The 23,013-nt window shown below is 42.2% G+C and overlaps 2 protein-coding genes across 4 annotated transcripts in view; both read right to left on the bottom strand.

The window, feature by feature from the left end:
- Positions 1-834: 834 nt before the first annotated feature.
- Positions 835-4,202, bottom strand: lyrm2 (LYR motif containing 2). Its single transcript, XM_080047454.1, has 3 exons — positions 4,076-4,202; positions 3,184-3,324; positions 835-2,862 (listed from the first exon to the last, which is right to left on the bottom strand). The coding sequence occupies exons 1-3, from the start codon at positions 4,118-4,120 to the stop codon at positions 2,782-2,784; spliced, it is 267 nt and encodes an 88-aa protein (XP_079903580.1). The 5' UTR covers positions 4,121-4,202; the 3' UTR covers positions 835-2,781.
- Positions 4,203-5,480: 1,278 nt separating this feature from the next.
- mdn1 (midasin AAA ATPase 1) overlaps positions 5,481-23,013 on the bottom strand; it is a 116,216-nt gene continuing 98,683 nt past the window's right edge. For 2 of the 3 annotated variants that reach the window (XM_080048000.1, XM_080048001.1), the window contains exons 86-103: positions 22,820-22,955; positions 21,904-22,073; positions 21,431-21,562; positions 20,816-20,963; positions 20,262-20,560; positions 18,156-18,311; positions 17,058-17,159; positions 15,366-15,567; positions 15,101-15,268; positions 13,579-13,736; positions 13,286-13,375; positions 12,652-12,767; positions 11,295-11,469; positions 10,596-10,669; positions 10,355-10,469; positions 10,105-10,171; positions 7,301-7,443; positions 5,481-6,627 (exon numbers count right to left, since the gene is read on the bottom strand). In XM_080048000.1, the coding sequence (XP_079904126.1) occupies positions 6,442-6,627; positions 7,301-7,443; positions 10,105-10,171; positions 10,355-10,469; positions 10,596-10,669; positions 11,295-11,469; positions 12,652-12,767; positions 13,286-13,375; positions 13,579-13,736; positions 15,101-15,268; positions 15,366-15,567; positions 17,058-17,159; positions 18,156-18,311; positions 20,262-20,560; positions 20,816-20,963; positions 21,431-21,562; positions 21,904-22,073; positions 22,820-22,955 (2,637 nt within the window). In that variant the 3' untranslated portion in view covers positions 5,481-6,441. The remainder of the gene's footprint in view (positions 6,628-7,300; positions 7,444-10,104; positions 10,172-10,354; positions 10,470-10,595; positions 10,670-11,294; positions 11,470-12,651; positions 12,768-13,285; positions 13,376-13,578; positions 13,737-15,100; positions 15,269-15,365; positions 15,568-17,057; positions 17,160-18,155; positions 18,312-20,261; positions 20,561-20,815; positions 20,964-21,430; positions 21,563-21,903; positions 22,074-22,819; positions 22,956-23,013) is intronic. The other variant, XM_080048002.1, reaches the window with a different exon arrangement.

Here is a 23,013-nt window from a genome sequence, read left to right as displayed (position 1 = left end):
AATCTGTTTTGAGGAATTTACAGAAGCTACGGTGGCCTTCGAGGACAAGAAGCTAGTTACTAAAGATGGCATCATCCCCCACTGCCTCAAGTCTTTCCACAATATCAAGTGATGAGGTGAAGATTTTTTTGGTCATTTACCTTGCGTTCCTAATCGCATACTCTCTTTTTTTTTAAATGCATTTACTATCCTACATACTTCAACTGTAGTTAACATGCAGGAGGCATACTATTGGGACATACTTTTACTTATTCATTCTTCATAATTTCACACCATGAACTTTTGCTTAAATATACTGCGGCTGGTGGATTGTGGCTCAGAATCGCCAAAATATCATGCTGATTTCCACACTAAAGATAGCATCAAGCTGTAGGTGTTCAGGTATGTTCAGCATGCTGTATTTGACCACAGGTATATTCAAAATGCGTAAGGCTGTTTAGTTTGTACGTTGTTCTGTGCTACTGTAACATGGCGACACGCCCCGCGCCTATGTAGCTAAAGAGGCTCATTCTTATACACTCATTGAAACAACCTTGAAGGAATATTATATGGAATATAATATGCATTCATCTTTGTTTTAACTAGTGTATAGTTTTGACCAATACTGCTCTGAAAAACGCCAATTTCCTTTACGCACTGCACCTTTAATCACATTCCTACAAAGTTCCCAGGTCAATTCCCTGTCCTGTTGGTTGTCATGGTAGCTCCATGTTGACATGTGTACATACAGTACTATAGTAAATAAGGGCAGCTCTTGTAAATACATCAGTAGAACTAAAGCTAGATGTCAAAACATTGATCTAATGTGCCATTTACCAGATCACTTGTAACATCCCCACCATGTCCTGGTGCACTCCAACCATACGCTTCATATTGAGCGGTGTAACGTAAAGACTTGTGTTCATGACAGGGGCGTTACTGGATGGAGAGGAGAACAGTAGAATAAGCTTATTGTTGCTAACAGCCCTGTGACGTTAGAGGAAAAAACCTACTGCTAATGACCTGTTTAAGAATGTAGCTGAACTGGCACCGTGTGTAACCATACTGTGGGCTGTTAGGAGACTTTCCATAGTGGATTGTGTGTGCATGGTGTGATTGTACGGAGGCTGGAGTGGGCCAAAAGAAACATTGTGGTCTCTCACGGTGTTCTTATATGTTTTTACTGATGGAATGTGAAAAAGCACTGAATTTATAAAAGAAATAATGAAAACACAAATATTCTTAATTCATTTCATTTTCCTACTGAAAACAATGCTCATTGAATTGTTTTGTGTTCTACTCATTCATTTGTCCTTCTCACATTGACTGTGTATCCTGCTTTAACATAACGGTTCCATTTCATAATCACTGGTGTATCAGAGCGCAAAACCCTAAAATATACAGGTACATACGGAGGAGACCAGACTAAAGATGGACTTTCAGTTCAGTTAATATATAAAAAAAGTCTCTTTGGCAGTATTTTGACTGCGTATGGGAACACAAGTGCATACCTGTTCCAATTAGTACACTCCAGACTCCATGACATGATCAGCCCATGAGTGACTGCTCTGACAGCAGCAAGCTTAACATGTACTGTCACTGAACTCTAGTTAGTGAAGGAAGGACTGATCTGCTCTCACACATCCACACTCCAGTGTTAAGGAGCCACTCAAATGGCCAGTAAGAAGCATGGGCCCATTCTCTACCTGTTCCTCTGTATAGGATGTGGACTAGACCACACTGGAGCTGCAGCAATCAGACACTATTGTCCTACTCTAGCAACAATACCAAACATCTCCACTGCAGCATCTTCATTTGCTGCTTTTCCCAATTATATATATATATTTTTTAACGCCATTTGATTTCTATTTCTGTTTTAACTTTTGCCTCTACCTTTTAATCTGCCAATCTTGTCTTGCCTGTAAAAGGACAATGCTGAAGTAAAGAGACGAATGGTGTGTGTGAACATGTTGCATGAAGAAAGCGCAGAGTTGTGTTGCAGTATTACTGTCTGCTTTATGTTTGCTGTAGTGACTGTCTGTTGCCATGTGTTGGTTAGATGTTGATATGAATATGAACAATGCACTCTGTATGATGATGCCAGTACATTTTCTAATAAAAAAAAAAGTTAATTCTACATTGTATCCCTTTATTGTTCCTAAGAATGACCAAACAATGCTCACATGACCATATGTCATTTTCTTCTACTTGTTCCTTTTTGTTTTAATTGAAATATTTGTGATTCATTTAAATCATTATTTAATAAATGATTAACCCTTTACATGCCACTTTGTATCAAATACCATTGATTTGATTTGATTTGAACCTGTAAAAACAAATATTTTCATCATACTAAATGGGTAATGAGAATAGTGTACTATGATGCCATTCTGACATCATGGCTCAATCGTAATATAACCCATTATATGGATTATGGTGCAATGTTAGATTTGAATGAAAAATCCTTAATTTTCTTCTATGACTAAAACATATGGTCATGCCACCCTCCCCCTGTAAAATGATGCATTTTTGACCAATTTGTATTTCATTTTTAATGGTTCCAAACAATACATCTAACACACAGCCCAAACAAAGAGGTGAATGAGTTCCCACTGTACACTGAGCAGCAGCAGCACAGGAGCTCTGGCACAATCACACGTTCAGCTCACTTCCATCAGTCCATCTTTGATACACATGTCCAAACATTTCTATTCTTCACCACTCTGATGACAGCTTTCAGGAGTCTCCACCAATCACATGCTGGTCTTCACTGAGAGCCAATCAGAAGGCTCCACACAGTAGTTAACTCCCGGCCAGAGCCAGAGACGCCTGCAGCTCCTCTAGATGGTTGTTAGCTTGAGTCACCATCATCCGGATGGCATCCTCAATGTAGGGGAGAGCAGAGACAGAAGTGATGAAAAGGCACACAATGTCTATGCATCGCCATAGTGCATACAATGCCCATACACACCTCCATGCATTTTTCTAAATGTTTTTTTTTTCAAATTAGAATTGCTGTGTTGCTTAAGCCTTCCTAACCTTACACATAACATCACCACCAACAAAGAAACATATAATAATGATGATATCGGACAGTATTGGTTTATCTGCCAATATCCCAAAACCCAGCTATCAGAATGAGCTGGTACTGAGAACAAAGTGGATCTGTGAATAACATGACAAGTGCATTAGAGTCAGTGTTACCTGGTCTGTGGCGTTCTTGTTCCTCTGGAACTCACTCCTGGCCCAGTCCCTCAGGTACTGCCTGTCTCCCTGCTCCGGGACCTTCCTGATGGTCCGCAGCATGTTTCTGTAGATCCCCAGAACCCGCTGTCTCTGGAGGAACTGACGGGGGAACCACAAGCTTCTTAATGTAACATCTTAGAACACCAAGAACATTCACGTTATTTATTCCCATCGAGGGAAAAAGACTTCATTTCTTTACAGAGTTGTGTTTCAAATACTCTTATTTGATAAGGTAAGCATATACATTGACTGGACAAACCTTAGGACCAACTGTGTGTCAGACCATGTGCTAGTTGTGTTAACAATGCTGTAGCCCTCCACACAGTGAGGGGACATAAGGTATCCATGCTTCTTAATGGGACAAACGTCATATAGCCAGATTCACTGAAGTACGCTTTAGAAATATATACTAGACCACCAATACTTTATATACCTACTATTCTTATATCTAGTATGTGTGGTCTAATATGAGCATTCATTATTGATGACATCCTCAATCATCTGATCTAAGTGTGTGTGTGTGTGTGTGTGTGTGTGTGTGTGTGTGTGTGTGTGTGTGTGTGTGTGTGTGTGTGTTTTGCTTGGTTTCCATATCTGTGCGATGGACAGATAGACTGGTATATTTTTAATTGAACGAGTAAACTATAATAACAGCATTTCTACATTTATAATAATACGGTTAGTACACAAAGCTGACTTTATAACTGATGAAATGTTTGAGGTAAAAATTAAAGATGGTCCTTGGAGGCAGTGCTATACAGACATGGCGTTAGATAACAAGCTGACATCGTTAACACAGTTGTATATATATATATATTAATGATATACAACCTTCCTTGTACGTGTTTACCTGTTTAAAAGTTAGTGTAGCAGTCGGTAACCTTGACACTACCATCTCTTTACAGCTTGGTAACCTTTATATGTTCATGCAGCTAACAGCTAAACAAGGAGCCTCGCGACCGGATGTTGTGATGACGTCACCACCACTAGATTCACGGTGTGTCTCCCCCTGGTGGACATATACCTTGTTTTAAAGCTGCAGTGTGTAGAATTTTGGGTTTTATTTCCTAGCAGATTTTGTAGAAAGAAATTATAATATCCATAAGTACATTTAATTTAGTGCATAATAGCTGAAAACATTTTTTTTAATTATTTATTTTTCCCTTAAAAAGGGTCTCATATATGTCCATATTTCTGCATATTTTGGACCAAGGCCTAGTGCCGCCATCTTGAAAGTGTCATAGTTGGAATGTCATCAGGTACATTGTTTAAAATTTAGAATTGTTCTTGTCCTTGAAGGCCACTGTAGCTTCTGTTATTATTCTAAAGGGTTGGGGTTACCCAGGGAGCGTTGCATTCTAGAACTTTGTAGAACTTACTTGATGATGTCATATTACACACTGCACCTTTAACTTTCCAGTGAACTGTCCAGATGTATGGAGAACCGGGATGACTGGAAGCAACGATGGAGGGCTCGTCTGAGGACGACCTAGAGAGAAGGTTGATTTACTAACCTTTTTTAGGACAGCATTCCATTGACTTCATCCAGGTCAAGGTTCCTGTGTGGGTGTGTGTGTGTGCGTGTGTGTGTGTGAGTGAGTGTTTGTGTGTGTGTGTGTGTGTGAGTGAGTGAGTGTTTGTGTGTGTGTGTGAGTGAGTGTTTGTGTGTGTGTGAGTGTTTGTGTGTGACACCCCAAAACATTTCATGAAACTTAATCATTGTAAATGTAATTTAACCCGAGCTTTTCCTAGTACTCAATCTTTTCACTCCTTCACAGTGGCTGGTTGGTCGGCTCCCTGCAACACAGATGTGAAGCAGTTCTCAGAAACAGAGGTTATACAGCTAAATATTAGTTCAGTGATTCATAGGAAAGCTAAATCTTCATGCATTTTTCAGTTGATACAGTGAATGTTTGAGTTGTAAAGAAAAATGCAGACACTGCCATTTTTTTGTACAGTCTAATATTCCTTTTTCTTCACTTTCTGTAAAGATGAAGAAACATTTGACAAAAGTTTCTTCATATTTGGAGTTGGAATAGAATGTGCAATGTCCCCAATGCATTTGCGTGTTTGGAAATAAAAAGCTATGATAAGGATTTTGATCTTTACTCAATTTTTTTAAACACACTGCTATTATTTTGAACACAACTGTAGCTTCCTGTTTTTGTCAGCTAGAACCATATCATTAGTTAATCATTGAATATATAAACGAGTAAGTATCAAACACACATATTGTACACACACAGAGCCGCCTTTTAAACAGTTTATTGTCAGGGTCATTCATGTCATGGTTTAACAGATGGATACAGTGGAGAAACAACCTCTTTAAATAAGACGTCTGCTAACATGTAAATCCACACTACCAAAACACAGAGTGGATCACAATCATTTCAATGCACAATTCAATCTATGACTAAACGGACACAGTGATGAGCTCTCACTTAGCACGAGTCACACAGTATATGGATTGGAAGACCAACAGCAGATTAGAAGTCTTAAAACCACTCAAACAGGCAATACTGGAGCATTTATCAAAAGTGGAATCTGCAGTGCCCCCTGTGCTTCAAAGTGCATGAGAGAGCCAACTCCTTTAAAAAATCCTCTGGTCCGGTGAGATGCCATACTGTTCTCTCCAAGGCACATTTTGGAGTTTTTTTTTCCAATGTCGAGTATAACATGCTACCGCTAGGAAACGTTCTGCTAAAAACACAATCCAACAACTCCTCTGTTTTGTACATCTGCCATTGTGATGGACCATTTGGATTATACCACTGACTAAAACATCCAGACACACATGATATCTATGGGAGGTGCTATAGTACAAGGGGGACAGAGGTATTTACTGACTTCACTGAGGCGGCTCACACGCAAGAAGGGGGGAGAATCACATTTTTCTTGTTTCTATCGTTTTCCATCCCAGACGTGCAATTTTCAAGCAATCCTCGTAAAACATTACAAAAGAAAAAAACTGAGAAAACTCCCCTGATAACAAGGACCAAACAACAGCACAAGGTGGCTATGAAACTGTACTAAAACCTACAGTCAAAATAAGAAAATAAAGGCACATTTACAGCGGCAAAATCCGTCTTTTGAATTATTATTTGTTTCTTTTTTTTTCTCTCAAAGTTGTGGCTGAGAGGTCTTTGCGGCGGTGGCATTGTGCAGTTGGTCGCCGCCCACTCCTCTCTTCCTGTTAAAAGATGGCTTGTGATTGGCCTAATGGTCGGCTGCGGTGACCAGTTCAAACCACTGTCTGAGGGCGTCGCTGAGTGTCTCCGGCAGCGCGTTGACGTCCCTCAGGATGACGTAGAAGGGGAACGGGAACTCATCCATGTAGGACACGATCTCTGGAAGCTCTCCTGGACCTTTGAAGATGGGAACCTTGATGTCCAGGATGGAGTCCTGCAAAACACACACACACACACACACACACACACACACACACACACACACACACACACACACACACACACACACACACACACACACACACACACACACACACACACACACACACACACACACACACACACACACACACACACACACACACACAAACACACACACACACACACACATAGGGTTAATTAGGGTTTAGTTACAGTGATTTAGAATATCTCTCTGTGTACATGAGATGGGCAAGAAAACCATTGAAATACACTGAAGTCATTGTGCCAGGCCAGTAGGTGGCGATCATGTGTCAGGTCACAGAGTAATACTGTGAGCATGCTCATTGAGAGTCTTCTGGAGTGAGCGGCAAAGTCCAACAGGAAATTCACATGTTTGTGCTGAATACATTGATCCTCCTGCGCTCGGCGTAGTCATGTTGTAGTAAAGCAAGGTCAAATCAAACTGGCAATCCGCCATCTTGGTTTCTTGGAGCATGCTCAGTAGATGGAAACAACAGAAGTCATGTGCACAACACAACTGAGTTTTCCAAAATAAATATAAAACTCTGGTCTTAGTGAACGGTTGCGATATTGGCGTGTGGCCAAAAGGCCAAACTGCAGAGGAAAGCTACGGTTAATACAGTTCTTGTGTCGTGTGGACACGGCCTAGCACAGTGTTGACTTACCCGTGAGTTTGGGTTGTCTAGCACCATGAAGATGACAAAGACGTTAGCGCTGCGAGCTGCCCGCGCTGCTGCCATCACACGCTCCTTCCCCTCCAGGAACAAGCCCCGCCCGTCAGACACTATGACCAGCAGCTGGGCCGTCTCTGTGGGGGAGAGGGAGATGAATACATGAGGCTAATCATGGAGGTCAAATAGCTTTGTGGACTGACACACACTGTGGTAGTAGCCTATTAGTTAGTTAGTTAGATTAGGCCTGGTCATGAAGTCGTTGCATTAACATAACACCTGCTAGAAACTGTACAGTTACACCTAATGCTTTGAGATCTGAACTTTTATTTTATTTATTTTACTTTTATTTATCCTCGAGAGACCAATTGAGGGGTGACCCTCATTTACAATTGCGTCGAGTTCAAACAAATTCAAAGGAAAAACAACAATACATAAACAATATTCAACGCAAATACATCAAATACACAACAACAGGTGAAGAGAAAAACAATTGAAACATTTGCAAAAGCAACAATATGACATTTGGGTCATTCTGCTTATGCTGTAGACAATGTGTGTGTACATCTAGATCTCTCTATATATACTGTAAGAGTCAATCATTACCTGAGTTATCTCTCTATGTATACTGTAAGAGTCAATCATTACCTGAGTTATCTCTATATATACTGTAAGAGTCAATCATTACCTGAGTTATCTCTATATATACTGTAAGAGTCAATCATTACCTGAGTTATCTCTCTATGTATACTGTAAGAGTCAATCATTACCTGAGTTATCTCTATGTATACTGTAAGAGTCAATCATTACCTGAGTTATCTCTCTATGTATACTGTAAGAGTCAATCATTACCTGAGTTATCTCTATGTATACTGTAAGAGTCAATCATTACCTGAGTTATCTCTCTATGTATACTGTAAGAGTCAATCATTACCTGAGTTATCTCTATGTATACTGTAAGAGTCAATCATTACCTGAGTTATCTCTATATATATACTGTAAGAGTCAATCATTACCTGAGTTATCTCTCTATATATACTGTAAGAGTCAATCATTACCTGAGTTATCTCTATGTATACTGTAAGAGTCAATCATTACCTGAGTTATCTCTATGTATACTGTAAGAGTCAATCATTACCTGAGTTATCTCTATATATACTGTAAGAGTCAATCATTACCTGAGTTATCTCTCTATGTATACTGTAAGAGTCAATCATTACCTGAGTTATCTCTATGTATACTGTAAGAGTCAATCATTACCTGAGTTATCTCTATGTATACTGTAAGAGTCAATCATTACCTGAGTTATCTCTATGTATACTGTAAGAGTCAATCATTACCTGAGTTATCTCTATGTATACTGTAAGAGTCAATCATTACCTGAGTTATCTCTCTATATATACTGTAAGAGTCAATCATTACCTGAGTTATCTCTCTATATACTGTAAGAGTCAATTATTACCTGAGTTATCTCTATGTATACTGTAAGAGTCAATCATTACCTGAGTTATCTCTCTATATATACTGTAAGAGTCAATCATTACCTGAGTTATCTCTCTATATACTGTAAGAGTCAATTATTACCTGAGTTATCTCTATGTATACTGTAAGAGTCAATCATTACCTGAGTTATCTCTCTATATATACTGTAAGAGTCAATCATTACCTGAGTTATCTCTATATATACTGTAAGAGTCAATCATTACCTGAGTTATCTCTATGTATACTGTAAGAGTCAATCATTACCTGAGTTATCTCTATGTATACTGTAAGAGTCAATCATTACCTGAGTTATCTCTATGTATACTGTAAGAGTCAATCATTACCTGAGTTATCTCTATGTATACTGTAAGAGTCAATCATTACCTGAGTTATCTCTATGAATACTGTAAGAGTCAATCATTACCTGAGTTATCTCTATGTATACTGTAAGAGTCAATCATTACCTGAGTTATCTCTCTATATATACTGTAAGAGTCAATCATTACCTGAGTTATCTCTCTATATACTGTAAGAGTCAATCATTACCTGAGTTATCTCTATGTATACTGTAAGAGTCAATCATTACCTGAGTTATCTCTATGTATACTGTAAGAGTCAATCATTACCTGAGTTATCTCTATGTATACTGTAAGAGTCAATCATTACCTGAGTTATCTCTATGTATACTGTAGGAGTCAATCATTACCTGAGTTATCTCTCTATGTATACTGTAAGAGTCAATCATTACCTGAGTTATCTCTATATATACTGTAAGAGTCAATCATTACCTGAGTTATCTCTATGTATACTGTAAGAGTCAATCATTACCTGAGTTATCTCTCTATATATACTGTAAGAGTCAATCATTACCTGAGTTATCTCTATATATACTGTAAGAGTCAATCATTACCTGAGTTATCTCTATATATACTGTAAGAGTCAATCATTACCTGAGTTATCTCTCTATATACTGTAAGAGTCAATCATTACCTGAGTTATCTCTATATATACTGTAAGAGTCAATCATTACCTGAGTTATCTCTCTATATATACTGTAAGAGTCAATCATTACCTGAGTTATCTCTATATATACTGTAAGAGTCAATCATTACCTGAGTTATCTCTCTATATATACTGTAAGAGTCAATCATTACCTGAGTTATCTCTATATATACTGTAAGAGTCAATCATTACCTGAGTTATCTCTATGTATACTGTAAGAGTCAATCATTACCTGAGTTATCTCTCTATATATACTGTAAGAGTCAATCATTACCTGAGTTATCTCTATGTATACTGTAAGAGTCAATCATTACCTGAGTTTATTGATCCAGGAATCTGCTGTCTCGCTGCTACAAACATCTTGGTCGAGGTTTCCAAAAACTACGGAGGAGAGGCACGAAGAGGACACACTTTAACATGGAGGTAAATACAGCGTTAACATTCAGCAGCGATTAACATACAGTAGATGTCTTACTTATCAAAGCCCACTAAAGCTTGTAATAAACCTTGTAGTAATCCCCTATAGAAATCAAAAAGAAGAATAGAGAGAGAGGATAGTCCCACCTGTGCTATCCTGGTCTTCTTCTGTTGGAACTGACAGAGTCGCAGGATCCTGGCTCCAGACTCATCGTTAAACTGCTGCTGGAAGGGGTGGAGCAGCTGCACCTGTTCACCAAAACTACAGCACAGGGGCGCTAACTGTTAGCTTCCAGGCCCCCCCAATACACCTTGATGACCTGCTTATTGATCTATGATGTCCACAGAGGTAATGTTATTACTGCTCCGTCTCTACTGCGTCACTCACCTGCACACAGACACCTGTCCCACCTCCAGCAGAGTGAGAGCGTTGATGATCACTGACAGAGACTCAAAGGCCAGCTGCAGCACACACACACACACACACACACACACACACACACACACACACATAGGAGACACACAGGACTGTGTTAGTTCACATCCAACTCTATTATGTCCCTAAGTCCACACACTGCAGGTGAATAGGCTAACACATTTTACACTTAACTATATCATTGTGAAACTTTGCCAGTTGATTACTTACATTGAATACATTATTTGTTGCATTATATATATTTTTTTTTAAATTCTTATATTAATTTTTACCAATTTGACAATATGTAACTTATGTGTACATTTGCATCTTTATACAACCCAAACATCATCTGATAAAGCCAGAGTTAAGTTAGGGAACAGATTTTGAAAACAGACTTTCTTACATCTTATCTTATTTTATAGATCCAAAAACTCAGACTTTTAACAACAAACCCAACTAATCCTTCAGAATAATGCTCTGGAAAAACTCAATGTTGAGATTATGTCTGTTAAAGATGGTTGTATAGGAGAAATATACAGACGCAAAAGTTTAGTCAAATGAACACCTACATGTAGATTTTGGACCTTTTATGTATACTAGTATGAAAGAAGACTTCAAATGCAAACAGCAGAACAGCCCAGGAGGCACGTGGCAGCAGGGACCTCTGACCTGTTTGGAGTGGTTGTCCACCATGCTGGAAGAGTCGTCCACAGCCAGACAGATCTGATACTCTCTCTTGCTGGGCTTGGTTCTCCTCAGCCAGATCTTGTCTTTACGGAACTGACTGGCGATGTACGGGATCACCTTCCTCATGTTCAGACGCTTCCCTGTGCGGTAGTCCCCTCTGTGGGACAAACACACACAATAAGCCACTGTTGTGACGCGTGCGTGTGTGTGTGTGTGTGTGTCTGATATTTGTTGTAATACAGCATCAACACTGATAAACAGTCAGTTTCAGCATAGGGACAACATCAGGAGATCAGGGCTGTCAAATGATTCTTCTTTACTTTTTTCACAGCTAATGACAGAATCTCCATAGTTGATCGTGATTAAACATATGTTTTATCTTGTTTATATTATTTAGCATTTCCCAATATTTCTCTAAGTCCATACTAACATTGTAAAGCTATGAATGAATGCAAAGAAAGATACTTTATGAAGTTTATGTTTAGATGTATTGTGTGTCCACAGAGTTCTCCCAACAGAGCTGGACATGTAAAGTGGACACTGCCCCCGAGCCGTTTGGGACTTTATCTAAAGTGAAGTGAGACATTCAGAAGTGTGTTGTTGTTGGTGGTGGTCTCTATGACCGCGCTGCTGCGGCTTGGAAGGGTGCGTCAAAGGCCATTGACTCAAACTTTAGTTAAAGGTGCACTATGTTTTATTTGTGTTTTTTTAATCTGCATGCATTGGTGTGCTTTTTGTTGTTATTTATGTATTGAGTCTATTTTTTATACATTGTACTATGGATCTTCATGTGTCCTGAATAAAATCATATATATATATATATATATATATGAATGCAAAGAAAGATACTTTATGAAGTTTATGTTTATATATATGTGTCACCTTGGATGAGTATATTCTCATAACTGAATAGACAAACTTTCCTCACAAGAAAAATGTGATCCCTGGAACATTGACACTGACGTTAGAAAGCTTCCTGAAAAGTTACTGTTTCACTGTTGTTGTTTACAGCAGCAGGGCCCACAGTTTGGTTTACAAACCTATTCTAGTCTTACGTTTGGTTCCAGGTTCCTCAAAATAGTTTAGTTTTGATTTATAATGATAGAACTAACTGAGAATTACAACCTTAGATATAACATAATAGTAACATCATTTTAAAGACATGAGGTGGTGTGTGTGTGTGTGTGGTGTGTGTGTGTGTGTGTGTGTGTGTGTGTGTGTGTGTGTGTGTGTGTGGTGTGTGTGTGTGTGTGTGGTGTGTGTGTGTGTGTGTGTGTGTGTGTGTGTGTGTGTGTGTGTGTGTGTGTGTGTGTGTGTGTGTGTGTGTGTGTGTGCTGACTTGAGCTTGGCGGCCTGTGTGGGCTCCAGGATGAGACGGAGCTGTTCACACAGCTGCTGGGACAGGGCTGAGGTCAGGCTCTGGTACTGGTGCCACATGGAGGCTGCTGCTGACTCCTGCACAATACATCAGGACATACACATGTACAGGGGATGAAATACATCTACAAGTTGTAAATAAGTGAATTAATTAACATTAATTATTGAGCTATGGAGAAGGGGCTAGGATTAAATACATTTATACTTCTTTCGTCTCCTTTTCAGGCCGTTTTATCCAATATATTCTGTAATACGCTTCTGCTTTTTTGTAAACTCATTTTAATTTAGGATTTTTTTGTGCTTTTCTTGTTTTATTATTTTTTAATTATTTTGACATGTTGAAAACAATGTATTCATTCCTTCAACCAGGGCTTCACACAGTCACACACTACAGACAGAGGAGCTGGATATGGCTCAGGTTATGAGGACACACTTGTTTTAGACCATTTACCATGGATCAAAATGTGTGTGTGTTTGTGTGTGTGTGTGTACAAACTCATACGGAAGAAGAACATCTCAAGAACCAACCAAGACACTGGCTCATAGTGAGAGTTGTAAGACTAAAACATTGTCTGTGAGTGTGTTGAAAGCCTCACCTCCTCCTGTGTGCCTGGAGCCAGCTTGTGCCAGGCTTCCAGCTGCTGCTCCATCTCCCTCCTCATCTCCTCTGGGTCTCTCTCTTCTTTCTGCACAGACACATTTCATAGATATACATTTGTATTGTTCTCCTGGTTACCTGGTTCTATGTTTTGCTAACAATGTAGCATAACAATTCGGGTGCCGGTATGTTGGAGCCATTTAGTGTATATTTTTTTCTTTAGTTCTTAAGTGATTTTAGTGTGTGTGTGTGTGTGTGTGTGTGTGTGTATGTGTGTGTGTGTGAGTGTACCTGCATGGTGTCCGTCAGCAGCTCTGGTACTGTGTGAATGGTGGACTGTGTGTGTCTCTCTGCGTGCTGCTCCTCCATGGAGTTGAGTCTGTCTTTCCATTTGTCTTCTTCCTCTGCGTCTGTCTGGCTCTGCACCTCCATCTCTCCACTGTCTGCGCCTGTACACCAAGGAAGTAAATGGTAAATGGACTTGACTTATATAGCGCTTTTTAGCCCATTTTCTCAGCCCCAGAGCACTTTACATTTCTTACCACATTCACCCATTCATACACCTATGGCAGTAGCGGCCATGCAAGGCGCTCTCTGAACCATTGGGAGCAATTTGGGGTTCAGTGTCTTGCCCAGGGACACTTCGACATGTGGCGGGGAGACGGGGGATCAAACCTCCGACCCTGCACTTCAGAGGATGACCTCCCTACCCACTTCGCCACTGCCGCCCCGAAGACAGGGAGAAATCTTAAGGCTGTAGAGTAGCTCCTAACGTGCTGATTGAGGAGTAACTCTCAATAAGGGGCGTGTCACATTTTTGGGGATAAGAGAAATTCACAAAGCATTTTAGCGCTAAAGCTAGCTCCCAAATCTAGGAAAAGGTTGGAGGACTCCTAAGTAACTAAGTGTAAATCATTAACAATATTTACAGGTGGCTTGCAAAAGTATTCACACCCTTGAAGTCATTTATTACAACCACACACATACTTACATTTTGTATGTGATAGACAAACACAAAAGTGGCGCATAATTGTGAAGTGGAATGAAAATGATACATTGTTAACAATTTTTTTTATAAACAAAAAACTGAAAAGTGTGGCGTCCAAAAGTATTCAGTCAATACGTTGTAGAACCACATATCGCTGCAATTACAACTGCAAGTCTATTGGGGGTATGTCTCCACCAGCTTTGTACATCTACAGACTGACATTTTTGCCCATTCCTCTCCGCAAAATAGCTTGAGCTTCAGATTCAGCATCAGATTGGATGGAGATTGTCTGTGAACAGCCATTTTAAAGTCTTTCCAGATATTCTCAATTGTATTTAGGTCTGGACTTTGACTGGGCCATTCTAACACATGACTATGCTTAGATCTAAACCATTCTATTGTAGACCTGGCTGTATGTTTGGGATAGCTTCCCTATCTCTGCTGAAGAAAAGCCCCCCCACAGCATGCTGCTGCCGCCACCATGTTCCACGGTGAGGATGGTGTGTTCAGGGTGAAGTGTTAGCTTTCTGCCACACATTGCATGTTGCATTCAGACCATGTATCATTTTCATTCCACTTCACAATTATGCGCCACTTTTGTGTTTGTCTATCACATAAAATCCCAATAAATTAAATGTACGTGTGTGGTCGTATCGTGACAACATGTGGAAAAGTTCTAGGGGGTATGAATACTGTAGCAAGCCACTGTAGATGTCATTTGGAGAGATTCAATGATATAGTGAGCCTTTAAATAGCTTTTATGTATCCTTAGTAAAAGCTGGTCTCAGAATCAAGAGAAGAGTGATTGCCATGGTAGTGTTGGACCTTTGTTGGAGGACTTGGTAGAGTCTAGCTGCTCTGGCCTCAGCTCTTGAGCCTCAGCAGCATGCAGCTCCTCTTCCTGCTTCTCTGTCTCCATGGCGATATCCTCATCCTCCTTATCTTCATCTTGCTGGGGCCCGGCTGCCCTCTGCTGCTCTGCACTGGCCACATCTGGACAACAGCAAAACAACATATCACATCCATGACTCCACATTATATAGAGCAGGGTGTGTGTGTGTGTGTGTGTGTGTGTGTGGTGATAGCTGACCATATGTCTGTGTGTCATAGGCGGCCTCCCCCTCCTTGATGTGCTCATACAGGTCAGACTCCTGGTGTCCGTCCGTCTGCTTCTTGCCGTCGTCAGTGTGCTCCTTACTGCTCTCCACTGTGCGCAGACGCTTGTTCACGCGCTCGTTGTAGTCACCGGTGGAGCGCTCGTTATCCGCCTGGCCAGGCTTCCTCTTGAAGCTCTGGAATACAGAGTTTAAAATGTTCCAGTGAGACGGATAGAGAGACAGACAGTAGGAGATGGATGGAGACACAGACAGTAGGAGATGGATGGAGAGACAGACAGTAGGAGATGGATGGAGAGACAGACAGTAGGAGATGGATGGAGAGAGACAGACAGTAGGAGATGGATGGAGAGACAGACAGTAGGAGATGGATGGAGAGACAGACAGTAGGAGATGGATGGAGAGACAGACAGTAGGAGATGGATGGAGACACACAGACAGTAGGAGATGGATGGAGAGACACAGACAGTAGGAGATGGATGGAGAGACAGACAGTAGGAGATGGATGGAGACACAGACAGTAGGAGATGGATGGAGACACAGACAGTAGGAGATGGATGGAGAGACAGACAGTAGGAGATGGATGGAGAGACAGACAGTAGGAGATGGATGGAGAGACAGACAGTAGGAGATGGATGGAGACACAGACAGTAGGAGATGGATGGAGAGACAGACAGTAGGAGATGGATGGAGAGACAGACAGTAGGAGATGGATGGAGACACAGACAGTAGGAGATGGATGGAGAGACAGACAGTAGGAGATGGATGGAGAGACAGACAGTAGGAGATGGATGGAGAGACACACAGACAGTAGGAGATGGATGGAGAGACAGACAGTAGGAGATGGATGGAGAGACAGACAGTAGGAGATGGATGGAGAGACAGACAGTAGGAGATGGATGGAGACACAGACAGTAGGAGATGGATGGAGACACACAGACAGTAGGAGATGGATGGAGACACAGACAGTAGGAGATGGATGGAGAGACAGACAGTAGGAGATGGATGGAGAGACAGACAGTAGGAGATGGATGGAGAGACAGACAGTAGGAGATGGATGGAGAGACAGACAGTAGGAGATGGATGGAGAGACAGACAGTAGGAGATGGATGGAGAGACAGACAGTAGGAGATGGATGGAGACACAGACAGTAGGAGATGGATGGAGACACAGACAGTAGGAGATGGATGGAGACACACAGACAGTAGGAGATGGATGGAGACACACAGACAGTAGGAGATGGATGGAGACACAGACAGTAGGAGATGGATGGAGACACAGACAGTAGGAGATGGATGGAGAGACAGACAGTAGGAGATGGAGAAACACAGACAGTAGGAGATGGATGGAGAGACACAGACAGTAGGAGATGGATGGAGAGACAGACAGTAGGAGATGGATGGAGAGACAGACAGTAGGAGATGGATGGAGAGACAGACAGTAGGAGATGGATGGAGACACAGACAGTAGGAGATGGATGGAGAGACAGACAGTAGGAGATGGATGGACACACACAGACAGTAGGAGATGGATGAAGAGACACAGACAGTAGGAGATGGATGGAGAGACAGACAGTAGGAGATGGATGGACACACACAGACAGTAGGAGATGGATGGAGAGAGACAGACAGTAGGAGCCTGATGAGAATGCAGATGTTCAGTCCTACCTGGGTCTTGTTCTGGGTCTGACTCTGTGAAGCCATCCTGGCCGTCAGCTTTGACTCGTGGCCCTCTGATTGGCTGGCATCAGCCGCTCCACTCCCATGCTCCTAACACACAAGCAGCATCAAACAGTTACATGTGACCTGTAGTGGGACAACCTGAGGGTATAGACTAGAAGAGTCTGTGGTCTCATTGGAAACATACCTGGCTACATCTGACAGCATTCAGGGTCAAACAGTGTTCGTGGGACAGAGACGCTCACATTCTACATAAAGCTTCTTAGTTTAACCAAAATCTACAATCGATTTGTAACCAAAGCCAAGTATTACATTAACATTTCCAAGCTGAATAAGTGAGTTAACACATAGAAGTATGGGTCTATATATGAATGTGTAGGTGCTTGGGAAATGAATAGCTGCATATAATCAACGTGCAGAACTTGTTAAACGTGCCCCCTAATGTCAGGGTCTTTGCAGGAACAAGAAAAGTAATACTCCCAGGCCTTTCATGTGGTCTAAATGATCCCTTTCACACCAACAGGGACCATGAGCCAGTTCAAAACTGGTTCCAGCCTTATCCCAGTTATGAACCGGTTGGTTTCACACCGACCAGAGACAGCCATGGAGCCGGCAAGAAAGCAACGTCTTGACGTCACTGTAAACGTGTGTGTACGTCGCCCGACGCCGCTGCTCTCGTGGCTAACGCTAAAGCTAGCGCTAGCTTTAAACACAACAACAGCGGCGAAGACGTCTTATATTACATGTGCTGCCTCTCGCTTTGCTCTGTTAACTAAACAGGACCCATACAGCGTATTTTAGCCGGTCAATTTGATCGCTACGTTTGGTTATTATGTTGTGTTTACGTCTCGTAGTAGCGGTGTTTTTAAATATGGCGGGCACGAGGTTTGAGTTGGTCTGGTTGGTCAGGATAATCCCTCCCCCGGCCGCTGGCGCAGGCAGTTCTCATTTCTAGCCCAGCTCAATCCTGGGGTTGGGGTTGAACCGTTTTTTTTACAGCACGGAGCCTGCTCTCTGGCGGTGTGAAACCAAGAAACTGCTTCTAGCTCCGAACTAGCTCCGTTTTGAGCTGAGCCCAGTGCGTACCTCTTTGGCCTGGTCTCTCTCTGAAGCCTCTCCTGCTAGCTCCACAGCACTGTCACTCTGGAGGCTCTGCTCTCCAGTCTGACCGTCTGTGGCATGCTCCTTCCTCTCTACTGACTCAGGCTGCTCCTCATCCTCACCTGCTCCCTCCTCCTCCTCCTGGAAGCACACACACACACACACACACACACACACAGAGACAGACACACACACACACACACACACACACAGAGACAGACACACACACACACACACACACACACACACACACACACACACACACACACACACACACACACACACACACACACTGAGTTAAAGCCTCTACGAGTAAGTCGGCACGTTGGCGACACCTTTGAACAAAAGCGGTAGTATTTTTACGACGCCAGCTGTCGTGAAGCTGTTTTCTAGCTCGTGCAGGGCCTCAAGATTCAAATAATCAGGAAGCAATATAGTGCGTGTCCGTGTGTTGAAAGTGTGAGGGCACCAGACTCTTTTCGGCTCGGTGAGAGTGGTTCGTGACACAGCATCAACTACACCTGATTGCAATGAGTTGATCCATTGTCACCTCTCACGGAGCTGAACGAGTATGTGTCCCCACACAAAGCGAATGAACGAGAGACGGCAGTTAGTTATGGATCACGATGAGGTAATGTGTTTATGTTGTTGTAAATAATGACTATTTCAGATGAATAATGGTCATCTGATGATGCTGGTGAGGCAAAGTAAACTTTGTTTTAGTAGGCTACCGCTCATTCATTTAGGAGTAAACACTGCAGTCTAGGTTCGCTCCGTGAAATTGTGTATACGTTGCTTGGCAACGCCCTCCCGCCCGCCTATCACTCTCCCTTTTACCTTTTCTTCATTGCATTTTATTTTTTTTCTTTGATGGTTCAGCCCCGTTATCAGTCATTATGACGACAAATAGCCTAACTGTCTCAAACAAGGCTCCCGCTCCCCTTCTAGGATGACCAGATCGCATTTCCATTACTTTTCACACGTTCCGCAAATTGAGACGTTGTCCCGCATTGTTATTGAAAGTGAGCCCCCCTTTTTAAATGCGTGTTTTATAATCTGGCATTTATCCGATAGCTGTGAGGAGACAGCAGTCTCTGTTTGTCTGTGTGTGTGTTTGTCTGTGTGTGTGTGTATCGGGCTGCTGGGCTCAGTGGCTCTGTGAAGGTGCTGCCTGCAGTGCTTCAACGTTTGTCTTCCTGTTACTTCAAAATAAAAGCCAACTCACGTTTGTCAAGTGAAATGCTAATGTGAAGCCAGTGAAATGCTTTTAATGTGAAGCCGCAGCCTTAATGCTCTATTTGTTTAACAGTAGCTAACTTAACTGCTGCGCGCTGATCTAAAGATAGTGTTTTTTTAATATAGAAAGCCGTGTCTCTGGCATTACCGGTGGTGACACGAGTTTATTTTGCTAAAAAAACGGCACTTTGTCCCGCATTGTCCCGCACAAACGTAGTCTTTGTCCCACATCTGGTGAATTGGGATCTGGTCTCCCTATCCCCTTCCCTCACCTGGAGTGATAGGCTTCTCAAATCGCGTTCCTGCGCCATACTGAAATCTGCGACCAATACGGATATGTGACCATAGAGCATGCACGAGCGAACCGAAAATCGGACTGGGTGTACGACCAGATCAAATGCAGTAATAAAAACTATATAAAAACGTCTTTCTTTGCACTGATGGTCTCGTTTGCTGTTAAAGGTAATTTATGATTATGAGAGGAAACATGAGGCTGTTTAAAAGATATTTAAATGTTACTCGTAGCCGCTTTAATGTTGATAAATTGGAAAATATGGAAATGTTATTAAAGTTTATATTAAAGCTGTAGTGCGTGATTTCTGTCGCCTACCAAAAGGAATTCAGAGTTATTACACTAACAACACTGTCGGCACCTCTACATGAGGTTAAATACAGAGAGTTTTGTGGAGCTGATAGGCTTAATCGACTTTGTGTCAGCTGATTTGGTGATGGCTTGAAAGTAACCGACATTCACTTATATGAAAAAGTTACGCACTGTAGCTTTATAAAGAAAACTATATATGTCATCACACACACACACAGTGCATATAAACAGACGTTCCTTGGCATACACACCTTAGGTTTTTCTCCTTTGTCGTTTGGAACAGTAAGGTCTTCATCTCTCCCTGCCTCCTCTCCTCTCTCCTCCTCTTCCTCCTTGTCAGCAGCCTGGTCGTCCTCTCCCTCTCCCTTCTCTCCTCCCTCCTTCTCTTCCTCCTCTGCTCCAGGCTTGTCCTCCTTCTCTCCCTCCTCTCCAGTCTGTTCAGTCTGTTCCTCCTCCATCTGCTCTGTGCCCTCCTCCTGTCCATCCTCCCCTCCATCATCCTTCTCCTCCAGCCCAGAAGCTTTCTCATCAATGTCCAATGGATTCTCCTCTGAAAAACATCATGATTTCAACCCATTGATGACTATGGCAGTCTATGATGCATGTCCTTAATGCCTGAGGGTTTTCTGAAAAAATACTACGAATTGTCAACGTCTACCAAAACCTTAATATCTACTGGTCATCATCTCAAACATGGGGAAGAGAGAGGATGGAAAAAGCTATGGTCATATGTACTATACATATTACTGAACTGTCTGTCTGTCTGTCTGTCTGTCTGTCTGTCTGTCTGTCTGTGTAGCCTCACCGTCCCCCTCTCCTCCCTCTCCATCCTCCTCTCCATCCTTCTCATCCTGGTCTAGGTTGAGGTCTTCAGGAAGGTCCATGGCCTCAGGCTCAGCTCTGCTCTCCTGCTGACCATGGTACGGGTCCACTTCATTCTCATCAAACTCCCTCTGACACACACAGACAGACAGACAGACAGACAGAGACACAGACAGACAGACAGACAGACAGACAGACAGACAGACAGATAGAACACACAGGTCAAACACAGTAGTGGTTACAAGCAGTTACAGCTGTGAGTGACTGATACTAATGGATGACATGTTAAAAGATGCAAAGATAAGGTGACACACTGCAGGTTAATAGGGTCAAATGTTTGACTTGTAGTTATCATGAATCATTCTGGGGTTAAGATCTAACTAATTATAGGCAACATTTACATCTCTTTGAAACATGTGGACCAGGCCAAATAAACAAATACATGTACTTTTTGGACCTTTGATTTGTACTAGTGTGAAAGAAGACATGTTATGGAAGAGAAATGGACAACACATTCTAAATTGACCAGTGCTTGAGAAGAAAAGAAAGTGTGTTGACATGGGGCAGCATGGGTGACTGTATGAGTGTGTATGACTACCTCATCTCCTTGCTCGTGGATATTTTCCTTCTCCTCCTGGTCCAAGCCTTCATCGTTGTCCTGGCTCTTCTTGTCTTTGTTTGGGTCTGCCGCGTCCAGGTTGTCGTCCTTAGCCACCAGCTCGGATTCTCCCTGAGAGGACACAGTGTGGTCTTATACTTAAAAGCACAAAATAGACGTACGAGTGCTGCCAGCATTGCTGCAGGGGCCTGAAGGGGTGGTGGTGGTGGGGGGGGGTCAACCTGTCAGTGCTCAGACCATACGCCGCACACTGCATCATACTGGTCTGCATGGCATTATGTTGCGCTTTATAATGTTACACTTTATGTCATGTTACAATCAAGTGGGATGCACACACAGTTACAGGAAAGTGAGGCAAAAAGTTCAATTGATGTACTGTATATATATTTTCTTTACTATTCCTTTAAGACGTTTCTACAGATTGTGTGTGGTGATGATGATGTGTTGTGTACCTGGTCCATGCCCTGGCCTGACTCTTCCTCCTTGTCACTCCCTTCCTCCTCGTCTTCCTCCTCCTCCCCCCACATCCTCTCATCCAGAGTGTCCGTCTGGCCTTCACCCAGGTCCCCCATCTTCTTATCCAGGTCCTCCTCTTCCTCTTTGGAGGAGTCTTCATCTTCACCTGAACATCACAGAACAAATCAGCATTGAGTCACGTCACATTCAGACATTATTATTCTTTGAAAACACACAACAGGCACACAGTCAGACTGGCTGACAAGATCAGTCTGGACCCTTCCCATGTGTTACACGGGGAGTACCAGCTCCTGCCCTCGGGGGGGCGCTACAGGGTTCCAGAGTGCAGGAAAGTCAAATACATAAATACATAATACACAAATAACATTCATTTGTACCTTTGTCCATATCACTGCTCAATCAGCACAGCAAAGATAGAAGTGACTTTTTAAACCCATATTATATATGGGCACTTTTGCAGGGCTGGCCCCCCCCCCCCCCATCATATTTATTATTCATTGTTTTTGTTTATGTTTTTAATGTTGCTATATGTCTTCATGTATAATTGTTGGGAGTTTGTATTGCAAGAAAAATGTCCGCGCAAACGGGTTTTTCAGCAAACATTTAAAAAAATAAGTATTAGCGACTACTTAGAACATATAAAATTGACAGCAAAGTGCATAATATGTGAGCTTTAAAACATTTTTTTAAAAGGTATTTTAACCTTTTAATGACAGTTGAGAGGAGAGAGTACATAGTGGAAATGGGGAGAGAGAGAGAGCGGGGGATGACATGCAGTAAAGGTCCCTTGGTCAGATTGGAACCCGCGACCACTGTGACAAGGACCATATGGAATGCGCTCTACCCACTACGCCACGCAGCACGCCCCACACCCCAGACAGCTCAAGTCACCTGCTTCCTGCTCATCCCCATCATGCATCTGGCCATCAAAGTCCTCTGACATCTCGATGGCGTTGTCTTCTGACTGGATGTTCCCTTGGTCCTGCTGCTCCTCCTTCTCCTGGCCCTCCTGATGAGTGTCCTCCACCTGCACACACACAGAGACACGCTCAGACACTGGCCCTGGACCGCTTCAAGCTTTTTTA

Source organism: Ammodytes marinus (assembly GCF_949987685.1).
Source record: "Ammodytes marinus genome assembly, chromosome: 19".
In the NCBI taxonomy this organism is placed as follows: Eukaryota; Metazoa; Chordata; class Actinopteri; order Uranoscopiformes; family Ammodytidae; genus Ammodytes; species Ammodytes marinus.
Note: the sequence above shows the minus strand (reverse complement) of the source record. Positions and strands in the feature narration are given on the sequence as shown.

Coding starts and splice junctions, on each gene's coding strand:
- lyrm2 (XM_080047454.1), bottom strand. CDS start 4,120: ATGGTAGTGTCAAGGTTACCGACTGCTACACTAACTTTTAAACAG. Junction 3,325..4,075: donor CTACACTAACTTTTAAACAG/GTAAACACGTAC, acceptor TTCCCCCGTCAG/TTCCTCCAGAGACAGCGGGT. Junction 2,863..3,183: donor ACAAGAACGCCACAGACCAG/GTAACACTGACT, acceptor CCCTACATTGAG/GATGCCATCCGGATGATGGT.